Source organism: Pundamilia nyererei, unplaced genomic scaffold (assembly GCF_000239375.1).
Source record: "Pundamilia nyererei isolate P.nyererei 1_Seehausen unplaced genomic scaffold, PunNye1.0 scaffold00306, whole genome shotgun sequence".
Classification (NCBI taxonomy): domain Eukaryota; kingdom Metazoa; phylum Chordata; class Actinopteri; order Cichliformes; family Cichlidae; genus Pundamilia; species Pundamilia nyererei.
This window is the reverse complement of record NW_005187707.1, coordinates 21,651-33,883: the sequence shown is the minus strand read 5'-3', so window position 1 is coordinate 33,883 and position 12,233 is coordinate 21,651. Positions and strand designations below refer to the sequence as shown.

The 12,233-nt window shown below is 36.8% G+C and overlaps 1 protein-coding gene across 3 annotated transcripts in view; it reads left to right on the top strand.

The window, feature by feature from the left end:
* Window positions 1-12,233, top strand: part of dennd1a (DENN/MADD domain containing 1A) — a 37,756-nt gene that overhangs the window by 3,917 nt on the left and 21,606 nt on the right. For 2 of the 3 annotated variants that reach the window (XM_005751289.2, XM_005751291.1), the window contains exons 2-9: window positions 394-458; window positions 4,011-4,054; window positions 4,300-4,349; window positions 5,273-5,392; window positions 9,198-9,267; window positions 9,607-9,687; window positions 9,952-10,005; window positions 11,022-11,132. In XM_005751289.2, coding sequence (XP_005751346.1) covers window positions 394-458; window positions 4,011-4,054; window positions 4,300-4,349; window positions 5,273-5,392; window positions 9,198-9,267; window positions 9,607-9,687; window positions 9,952-10,005; window positions 11,022-11,132 — 595 coding nt within the window. The remainder of the gene's footprint in view (window positions 1-393; window positions 459-4,010; window positions 4,055-4,299; window positions 4,350-5,272; window positions 5,393-9,197; window positions 9,268-9,606; window positions 9,688-9,951; window positions 10,006-11,021; window positions 11,133-12,233) is intronic. The other variant, XM_005751290.1, reaches the window with a different exon arrangement.

Sequence of the window (12,233 nt, the reverse complement as noted above, 5' to 3'; positions counted from 1 at the left end):
AGTACTTACCAGAAATTCCTGCAGCTCCTTCAATTTTCGTGTAGGCCACTTTGCAGTGTCCTTTACCAGTTTTCTTCCTTCATCTTTTTGATGGATGTCTAATTCTTGGTTATATGTTTCTTGTGTTATATTTTCTTTCATTTTTGTCTGCAACATAAGTAAACATAAAGCTTTTTTACAAATATATTTTTTGGCCTTTGTTTTTGGGTTTATTAGATGGATGGAGTGAGAACTGACGGGAAAGAGAGAGGGGAGACATGTGGCAAAGGGCCGTGGGTCAGACTCAAACCTGGGGCCAGCCGCTCTCAGCCATGCTGCATATGGTCGCCTGCTCATCTAACTGAACTAAACTGGCACCCATAAAGCTATTTTTTTTTTTATTATTTGTTGCAGGGAGAACCCTGAGTCTACCTTTGAGGTGTATATGGAGGTGGCCAACCCAGGCATCCACAGTTCTGGTAAGTCCTTAAAAATTAAATTTTCTTTTACATATTGATCATGGAACTAGGTGTACATAAACAAGTAATAATGAATGTAAAATCCAATATGTTTCAATACATAGAACCCCTTAGAATTACCAGAATTTTCGAAGGCATTAATCACAAAATGTTCTCTGGTTATAGTTATAAAAATACCCTGACCAAACCAGACGTACTTGAGTAACGTGGAAAATAAATCGATTTATCATCTTTATCATATCTTTATAGTTCTTGTCATCATAGTATCCACTAGAAATGTTCTAACCAACTAATTTCTTAGCTGACTTAGCAAGGAAATAAAGTTTGACTAGATGACTAGTCTAAGACTAAGAAACACTCAGATATCTTGTTACATTTGAGAACCATTTAGTGGACAATTCCAAAAGTTGTCCAAATAAAGGCATTTGAAACCAGTAATCACATTCTTCTTGAGTCGTCCTGGTGGATGATATTGTTTGTATTGATATTGTTTTGTTGTTTGTTTTATTCACTGAATTATGGTATATCTGGTGGAAGACAGCTGTATAACACTTAGAACATAACAGTTTGCCGGGTTTGGGCGTCAATTAAAATGTGAACAATTAGATTAAATGAGTATTACATCTGGTACTGCCTAGTCACATTATTAACAGTTAGTAGTCTAGTTGACTCTTTGCACACATCCTTAGTATCCACATCCACATCTGCTCATAATACAATTTTCACTGCTGGTCATCTACCTTCCATTCTCTAACACTAGAAAAAAAACCTCAGTTGGAATCGAGTATTTTTCTTGGGACAGCTCTCCCAGCAGACCACAGCATAGGGAATTGCATTAGCAACCACCGACTGATACAACATCTGTAGCAGCTTTCAGAGGATGTTCAGCCTCTGCAGGAAAAATAAAGTCGAGCCTACCCTTTCCCAAAAGAGAAGGTGGAATAAAGCTAGCTATTTAGGCCTCCTGTCTCTTTGTGCAATCTCATACTTATTCCAAAACGTTGAGAGAAGGGCCACACCATTTGTTGCATATTACTGTGGATAGTTCTCTGGTACACTTTTTACACGTTTTGCAGCAGACAACAAACTACACTGCTTTATCATGTCAATATCTCTGTCACTACCACTTCCCTTACACTACTTTTAATAGATTTCTGGTAATGTGGAAATGTGAAATTGCTCTTTTTTTCTTCTGTCCTATCTGTTGATGAAGTGTGCCCACACATGGAGTGGAATGGCCCAAACCTTGGGGTGTTGGTTATAGTAATTATGAAATCTTGGCAACAAGTCACGGATTAGTACATAAAGGGTCCTGCACCAGTGTACTGTTTTGTAAACTAGAGCAGGGTGATATGACCAAAAATATTTATAGCGATATACATTTGAAAATTTGCGATAACGATATAACTGACAATATAATTGACACTAGACAAAATACTTTACAACTCCACAACTTTATAGTGCAAAGAAAACCCCATCAATGTATTTTCACTTAAACAAGCAGCTGTTTTTTATGTGCATTAAAGTAATATAAAAATTTAACAGTGCAAATCCAAATTCCTTGCTGACAGTTTAACCGAAAGGCATTTCCAGTGGAAATTGGCCGACATATCCTCAGCATAACCATGTATAATATCCACAAAACTTAAAAAGAGGTTATACACACACAATACGGTAATATTATGTTGAAGCACAGCACGTATCACTCCGCGAGGCTCCTGCCTACGATAGCCGTAATGCTCCGACAATTCATCAAGCGATGCGGGTTCGTAGCTTAGCAAAGTCGTGCTGAAACATTTGACAGATTTTGACAGATGTGTACCACATAAAATAATTTAGAGGTCAGTAAACACAACCAGAATTCATACATAAGGCACACGGGATTATAAGGGGCACTGTCGATTTTCAGAAAAATCAAAGGATTAATTTTAAGTGTGCCGTATTTTCCAAAAAACACGGTAATAAAGACGGCCTGCTAGCATGCTCTACCAAAAATAGTGCTTTGTTGTGTATCTGACGGACGAAAGCTAAACCAGTTCCACACTGAAGTTGCAGCATTTTTACAAACCAATTCTGGTTCATCTGTTTCATTCAACGATCCGCTTTCGCCCTTCTCATTCTCCGTCGCTGCCATGCTTTTTCCGCCATGTGTGTATGAAAACAAAGACACTGTGCATGCACGTTTTACCCATATTCTATCACGATATTTCATTTTCTTATCGTTGCCCAACATTATACCAGTATTACTGTGAACGGTATGATATGGCTCAGCCCTATTGTAAACTTTAATTTTATTTTGTGATTATTTCATAATTTTTGGCTAGCAAGAAAAAAGTTATGTGAGTAGGAACATTTCAAGAGGTTAAGATGATGGCACCAGCTGAGTTATGGTGATATATCTCAACTCTGTCTCTAAAGTTTTTTTATCTGCAGCAAGTGACTAATTTCCTGGATACCGAGGAGAGGTTGTTGGCTGTATTTCTAAGAATTTTATCCTGTTTGCAGAGGAAATGATGAAACTGCAGTCTTCAAGATGCAATAACCATTTGTTTTTTATTTACTGTTTTAAGCAGAATGCTTATATTAGAAGTGTCATTTGTAAGGGGGATTTATACCCTTGCTTACATTGTTTCTCCCTTGTCATATGAGGGAACAGTGCAGCACTCAACATGTTGCAGTAAAGCTCAAGCTCACCTCCTGGGCAGAACATACAGTGATGATCAAATCTGCTGATGAGTGCAGACATGATTTTGGTGTAGCAACAAAATAAAAAATTCCTTTTCCAACATGACTGTGCACCAATGCACAAAGCAAGGTCCGTAAGACATGGATGGGGGGAATTTGGTATGGAACACCTTGACTGGTCTTCACAGAATCCTGACCTCAACTCGACAGAACACCTTTGGGATGAATTAGAGGGCAGACTGTGAACCAGGCCTTCTTGTCCAACATCAGTGTTTGACCTCACAAATGCCCTTCTGGAAGATTGGTCAAAAATTCCCATAAACACCTAACCTAAAAATCGTGTAAAGCTTTGCCAAAAGAGCTGAAGCTGTTATCATAGTAAACCCATTAAGAATGGGATGTCACTCAAGTTCATGCATGTGAACTGCAAATTTTTGGGTCACTTGGATTTGTTCAATTTTTTATTTGTACTTTTTCTGCTTTTTTTTTTTCTTATGAGAATAACTGTTTAAATTCAAAGTCAGTCAGGTTTCTCTTTTACAAAAGGGGTGAGTGATAACTCTCAGATAATTAATTTGCATATTTTGTCTAAACATAAAAAAAGATGATGAAAGAAGATTTTTCATAGTTTTTTTTTTTTCCTCTTAAGGTTTAATGTCACAGCACTGTGAGTTAAGGGTGCAGAAATTAACTAAGAGATCATGTGCGTACAAGACTGAATGTGTCTGCCAGCGACTTCTCATACATATACTGAAAGTGGGGAAACCCCTAAGCCTCATGGATTGGGTCATAGTCTTTAGGGTTGTCTTGTTGAAAGGAAGCTGGTGATTTCAGTGAAGTCATTTTCTGTCTGTATGCTTCTAACAGGGCCAGAGGTTCGTCGGCAGTTTCCCGACGACTACAGAGATCAGGTCTTACATTTTTCTTTTTTTTTATGTATTGTACTTTTCTACAGTTGTACATACCATGCTTTCACTTTTTCTCTTTGACAAGCATTATTTTTATGTAATTTTTAATTATTATGTAGTGTCAATAATGTAAATGCCTCTATGCACACTGTTCTCTATGGATAGCTTCACATTACATGTTCCATTTGAGCCCCTCTAAATTTGTTCATGGATTAATGTACTTTATAATCCCTTTCTTTGTACCACAGGAAACTCTTAAAACTGTGTCCAAGTTCTGCTTCCCTTTCAGCATGGACAGGTATACACACATACACATCTGCACCTACATAGGGTTGATTAAATCTAAGAGAATTGAATTAAAATCATTGCTGTGGGTATTCAATGAAGTTTTTGGTGCTGGTACACTATTATTTATGTTAATGACACTATTAAATGCTATAGTATTTTGGCTTGTTTGGGCTATTAGCAAAATTATATACAGTATTTAGCCACACTAAGAACAAGAGGGAAAAAAAGTAATGTTAGATGTTGTTGTTATAAGCTAAAGATGGGTCATTTTGAGATGTTGGTTTGGGGAAATTAAAATAATACAATGCTTTTGTTAGGTGCTGTAGTATAAATGCTAAAACAGTCCATTTTTGTCTGTTTGATTTAAATAGGTGACAATGCTTGATTGCCTTTTTCAGTAAAACGTGGATGTCATATCTTGACTTGGACATAAAAGTCTCAAAATGTCTCACTCGAAACATCAAGATGAAAGTCACCTAGGATTTTGAAATTGATACCATATGTTCATCTACTAAGAATCTTAGATGAGTTTCTCAGTGACCTTGACGTCAAGCTTAGTGGTCAAGGTTTCTGAAAATCTTGTGAATGCGATAACTTGAGAACAAGGCGAAGTAGGATTTCGAAATTTTATTCCATAGGTGTATCTCTAGGAGGCTGAGGAATACCACCAGTTGCCGCCAATATCTTTTTAAAACTATTCAGACCTGATGGGAGTTCAGGAGCTGGCCTAAAGACTGTCCACTAAACTAAGCTCAAATAAAACGGCATTCATTCATTGATTGTTCTGCTTTTATTAAGTTTTATTTGGCACCATTAACAGATGTCCGTTTTATTCTATATGAAGTCTGTTTGTCTATATATTCTGTTTATTTGTGTATCTGTATCTTATGGAAAGGACTTAATCTTGTCTTCTCCTCCTCTCTCAACCAACAGTCTTTCTGTCAACCAAGTTGGCCAGAACTTTACGTTTGTGTTGACTGACATTGAGAGCAAACAGAGGTTTGGCTTTTGCCGCCTCTCGTCAGGTGCACACACTTGCTACTGTATTCTTAGGTAAGTATGTGTATAGGTGAGTGTGGGGTGTGCGTTCATTGTATTGTGGATTTTTTGTGAAAAGCTGATATAAAACTGTTTTATTGCCAAATAAAAGAAGGTCTAGAAAAACAAATAAGCCTGACTTTTGATGAGATGTTAAATTTGGCAGTAAGATACTGTACATATTTTGTTATCTCCACTAGTGATAACAAATTGACATCAGACTGAGAATCTCGCCCGTGCATCTTCTTTAGCTTTTGAATTTTCTGTGATTATACTTTATTTGCAGTCTTTAAAAATTAGTCATCCTAGTAAGTTCAATTCAATTCAAATCAGTTTAATTTATATAGTGAAAAACCAACAGCCGTCACATCAGGGACCTTTATATTCTAAGGTAAAGACCCTATAATCATAATGAAAAAAATCAGATGACACCTCATGAGCAAGCACTTGGTGACAGTAAGAAGGAAGAATCCCTTTTAACAGGAAGAAATCCCTGACAGAAACGGAGAGGGCCATTTAGGGCAACCAGTTGGGATTGTCTGTTAAATCTAAAAAAAATATTGTTTAGATTTAACAGCGAGCCAAGGAAGAGCAGCCAGTACAGGAGTGAAACGTCAAGTCAAATGGACCTCAGACTTGACTAAAAGCAGCTGAAAATGGGTACGTCTATAGCTGATTTAAAAGTGTTCATTTTTTCCAGTATGGGGTGTCCGACTATTCCAGAGTCTAGCAGCTGTAACTGCAAAGCCCTAGTTGCCTTTAGTTTTTGGGTGAGACACTGACAGAAAACTAACAGGATGTTGATCTCAGTGACCTGGAGGCAAAAGACAGAATTAAAAGTTCTGTAATATATTGTGGCACTAATCTATGAAGACGTTAAAAAACAAGTACTAAACTTTTTTTCATGTATTTAAACCTTCATAGGTAGCCAGTGCAGCTGAGCTAAAACAGGAGTAATATACTGTCTTTCCTTTGAATCAGTTAAATTAAAGCAGCTGTATTTTGAACCATTTGCAAATTAAAGGGTGTGGAAGTGCCTAATCCTGTGTACAGGGAATTGCAGTAGTTTTTTATATTGCCATTAACCTTGTTTTCAGCTTCTTCTTTTTTTTCCCCCAGCTGTATAATGAGCCAGAGGTATGTAGGTTCAAAACTAATTCAGATTATCCTATCCTTCAGATCCTTCAGTTTCAGATATCAAATCCTGCAGTGATTGCTATAAATGTGTGTTGTTGTTGTTGTTGGTGGGGGTTTTTTTTGTTTTGTTTTTAGCTAATGCTTTAGCTACCTAATTTCTGCAACTTGATCAAAGACTTTGCTATGTCTATGATAAGCTGGGCAATCACAGCTGTTGCCAGTTACAGATAACACTTTACTCAAATACTAGCTAGTTATAACAATCACTGAAAAGAAACATAAGCATGTACTTACTATAAGTACATGCTTATGTTTGATTTAGCATGTACTTATAGTAAGTACATGCTAAATCCGTTGTGATATGTCCATCTGAGCCTACCTAGCATGGGCCCAATCGCCACTACCAGGCAATTAATGTCACATTAGTTGGCTGGGAGTAGTGGTTGAGCTCTGTCTCCTGAACAAGAGCTTTTTTTGAGTGTGAGAGAAAGCTTGAACTGCTGAGTCTGAGTACGAGGTTAATGAACCCCTGATCTACAGAGCACTGTCCATTTGACCATTTTACTGGAACTAATATTCAAATGTATGATGATGAAACTGTAATAATGAAATTGAAGCTGATGCCAAAGATACAAATGTTCTCTTGAATGTTACCACATGGTTGAATCCGTGTTGTCTTCACGTGTATTAAAACAATTTTAACTTTCCATTGTCTCTAAGTGCTTGCTCATAGGGGATGATCTGATTGTTGAGGTTTTCTCTGTATTATTGTAAGGTCTTTAGCTTAGAATATAAAGCATATTGAGGAACTGTTGTTGTGATTTGTTGCTATAAAAATAAAATTTAAATTAATTAAATTTAGCTAATACAGCAAAAGTTTGGACACACCTTCTCATTTAATGGTTTTTCTTTATTTTTTTTTTTACTACTTTCTACATTGTAGATACATACTGAAGACATCAAATATATGAAGCAAGTTGTATGAAATTATACAGCAAAGAAAAAATTGATAAATAACTAAATATGTATTTTCTTTTAGATTGCTCAAAGTAGCCACCCTTTGTTTTGTTGATGGCGCTGCAAACCGTTGGCCTTCTCTCAGTGAGCTTCATAATGACAGGTGTGTCTTGTCAGAGTTTATTTGTGGAATTACTAGCTTTCTTAATAGGGTTGCGACCATTAGTTGTGTTGTGCAGAAGTCAGGTTGCTAACAGCTGACAGCGCTATTTGACAACTGTTGGAAATCATATTATAGCAAGAACCAAACAGCTAAGTAAAGAGAAATGACACTCCATCACTACTTTAAGAACTGAAGGTCATTCAATGCGGAAAATTGCTAAAACTTTGAATATGCCCCCAAGTTGCGTTCCGGAAACCCTTGGGTTGTTTTGAAAAAAAAAACTGGCTCACATGAGCACTCCCCCAGGAAAGGAAGACCAAGAGTCACCTCTTCTGCTGATGATAAATTCAGTGGAGTCACCAGCCTCAGAAATTGCAAGTTAAAAGCATCTCAGATTAGAGCCCATATAAATGCCACACAGAGTTCCAGTAGCAGACACATCTCTACATCAACTGTTCAGAGGAGACTGGGGAATCAGGCCTTTATGGTCAAATAGCTGCTAAGAAACCACTACTAAGAAAAGCAACAAGTAGAAGAGATTTGTTTGGGCCAAATTTGAGATCTTTGGTTCCACACTTTGTGTAAGATAGAAAAGGTGAGCAAATAGTCTCTATATGCATGGTTCCCACCATGAAGCATGGAGGAGGAGGTGTGATGGTGTGGGGCATGCCCTGCTGGTGACACTGTTGGGGATTAAATTTTTATGTACAAAACTGAAGGCACACTGAACAAGCATGGCTACCACAGGATCCTGCAGCAACATGCCATCCCATCCGGTTTTGCATTTAGTTGGACCACCATTTACTTTTCAACAGGGCAATGACCCCAAACACACCTCCAGACTGTATAAGGGCTATATGACCAAGAAGAAGAGTGATGGAGTGCTGTGCCAGATGACTAAACCCAATCAAGATGGTTTAGGATTGACTGCAGAGTGAAGGGAAAAGGCCCAGCAAGCAAAGGGTGGCTATTTTGAAGAGTCTAAAATATATGTTTTGAGTTATTTCATACTTTGTTTATTACATAATTCCATGTGTTTAATTCATAGTGTTGATGCCTTCAGTGAGAATCTACAATTTAAAGAGTCCTGAAAATGAAGAAAAACCATTAAATGAAAAAGTGTGTCGAAATGTTTGACTGGTAGCATATATTACTCGGTCTCTTCTCATATTCATTATTGTTTGATTACATGGTCTCAATGCTTTAAAACCATTGCAGGCTCTATATAACTATGAAAACCTTTGAATAAAACGCTTTTGTTGTAACATTATCACCATTGTTAATTTTTTTTCAAAGGCACCTTATACTTCTTTTTTTTTTTTTGTTGAGTACATGAATTACCACATTGTTTGGAATATTTTACCCAATATACCTTCTTTGGCACTTAGTCATTACTATTGTTTTTTTGTTTTATTTTTGGTCAGTCTACATTTTTGTGGTTTCCTGTGTTTCACTTTATTTCTGCCATTGCTGAATGAACTCCACTCTACCTTTTTTTAAAAATAGATGATTTCCATCTTGCTTGAATTGTGCTAATTAAAAACTGGTTTTGTGACTTTGTAGCTACCTTCCCTGGTTCGAAGTCTTCTACAAGCTGCTTAATATCCTTGCAGATTACACTGTCAAAGGACAGGTGAGAAATGACACACGATTCATCTTGAAATTGGATTTCTTCACCTCAGTTAGGAATTCATTGGCCAGTCTCTTCATTAGCCAATACATGCATGTCAGATCTTCTGTCCATTTTACTTTTAGCATCAGATACGGTCATTGTTTATTGGCCCTGGCTTGCTGGGGCTTTCAAATGTAGCTGCAGTTTTGGGACTTTTTCTGAGACTCTAGCTACACCATAACAGGTTATCGGTTCAGGCTGTGCTATTTGTATTTATTCGCATGAGGACATGCTATCCATGCATTTAGCGTGTTCTGATTAATTTTTTTATTAATTATTTTCATTTATTTATTTTTTTAGGAAAGCCAGTGGCAAGAGCTCCTGTTGCTACTGTATACGCTGCCCATCCCTGAACCTTGTGTCCCCATTCACCTTGGTGTGGTGAGTCTGACTCAACACATCACATCCAACTAAACTCGTAATTACACTGGAAAACTTTCCTTCATACAGAGGAAGTAATGTAATGGAATCACCCATACAAAATCCTGAAACAAGTTTAATTTTTAGCTTTAAAGTGTGACGCTCTCCTGGATTACTACACTAGGTGTTATTATGAATCATCATGCAGGGAATGCTGCTTGGATTTTCTACATTCTTTATTCACACTGTGAAGCACTCAGACACTTGTTGTCTGTCTCTCTCTAGCATTCCTATTTCATTGTGCCTGACACAAAGGAACTTCCCAGCATACCTGAGAATGTGAGTGTTTACTTTTCCTTTATGCTGAAAACATTAAAGTCAAATCTCAAAGCTGCTTTACATTTTGTCAAACAGAAGCCCACCGTTTTGACAGCTGACTCGTATCTCAACTATGACTTTGAAATGAGAGACTTTAGACAGGTTTTTGAGTGCACATGAATATGTGCTTATGTATTTTTTTCTTATGGACATAAACATCTTTTGACTTTTGAGGTCATCCCATGCTATGTGTGTAGATAGACCTACTGAATGGTAAAGTTCCACCCATAGACACAGTAATATCTGCTGTACATTAACAGGGTTACTGCAAATAAATAGTTGACGTACTCTTCTGTAAGAGCAGAAATATAGAAGTGCTCTAGGCTGTCAGGATCAAAAATTATAATGAATAAAAATAGCTTCAGATATTTGATCCTGTAAACTCAAAGTCTCACCTCTTGACAGCTTATGTCAAAATAACTACCCAACATGAAAGAATTTGAATTTCATTGATCACTGGGACATAAAACTAAATGTATAGACTCAAAATGTTTTTTGTTTTTTTTGGGTTTTTTTTAAAGGTTGCTGACTTTGCACTAGATTAAGTTATTACTTGGCAGTTAACTGTTACACATTATTACTGTTACCAATTTCTCCCTTAGGTCCTGAGTGTTGTGTTTCTGGGAAAGACAAATTTTTGGTCACATCGAAGCAGTACCTTCTGTCTTCAAGCCAATTTAAAAAGTCATCAACTATGTCCCGCTTGTAATGAAAATGACAAAAAAAAAATCATTGGATTAGATTGTTTCTAGTCCAGATCAGCTACTGTAACTTCGATTGGGAGTGCTATAGGGAGTGCATAAATAATGTGCCAAAACATATGTACATTGTGCAGTTAACATGACTGCCATATTGCACTGCATTTATCAAATGAAATGCACAATATGGAGTTTCACAGGTTGACATTGTGATTCTCACTGGTCTTTACTGTCACAACTAACTCTTGTTTTTTCTCTTATTTTGTTTGATCCTTGCAGAGAAACCTAACAGAGTACTTTGTAGCAGTAGATGTCAATAACATGCTTCATCTGTACGCTAGTATGCTTTATGAACGTCGAATCCTCATCTGCTGTAGCAAACTTAGCACTGTAAGTAGAGTCCACTTCCTCTTTCTTCTCTCTGTTAATGCTCTGCCAGTTTGATAAGATAAGATAACCTTTATTAGTCCCACACGTGGGAAATTTGAAATTTGTTGGGCCTTGAATATTTCAGTAATTTGTCAATTTGTTAATGACCATGAAGAGATTTTCTTTAAACTGTCATTTTGAAACAATTCCCTTAAAGTGGCCACAGATATCATTTCACCCCATATTTAGAACACTGGTAGTAAACAGGCAAGTGTTGTTACTGAACGATGGAAAATAATGTGCTATATGATCAAATGCAAAAGCCAATGAAGATCTCTTTGGTTTTATTTTGTTTATTTCACTTTCAGTTTTGCTTTTTTGTTTCCCTTTGACATCCAGCCACCTTTAATGTAGCTGTAATATAGATTTTGACATTTTTCCATTTGTTTTCCTATTTTTAATTTTCAACCACATCCCTGTTGTTCCAACTACCTGAATGAAAGATATAGGTAGCTATCAAGGAAAACAAAATCACTATTCTCCTTTGCTCCACCTCCGAAAATGTTTCCACCCAACCCAGTTCTGAATTAACTGTTTGTTTGTTTTAAATTCTTTGTACAATAAATTGAACATATTTAAAGACCCTATACCAAATTTTAATCTCGTAGTTTTACAGTCCCTCAAAGTAGAGAGTGGTGGTTTAAGTGAGTATTTGAGCATTTTTTAACCCTCAGATAGACAGAACAAGAACTTAATCTTTCTTGACTGTTTTTACAATTCAGAGGTATCCTATTTGTCACTGGATAAAAAGTGTAGTAAACAGTGGACAGGTTGTGAATTCATCTTTATAAAAATTAACCTAATTGTCCATTGAGGACATATGAAACCACATTGACCAAAACAATTAACTTGGAGATTACAGCCTGAGTCATTAATATGTCTCTATATTATAGGTCTGAAAATTTCAAGGCTTCAGTCTGAAGTTCTGAAGACTTGAACTGTATTTTCACAGTTGCTGTCTGAATGTAAAACGGATTGATACTGTACCCTAGGGCAGTGGTTCCCAAAAATTTTTTTTGCTGGGCCCCCCTTTGTTTTACAAGAAAAATGTTGCCCCCCCCC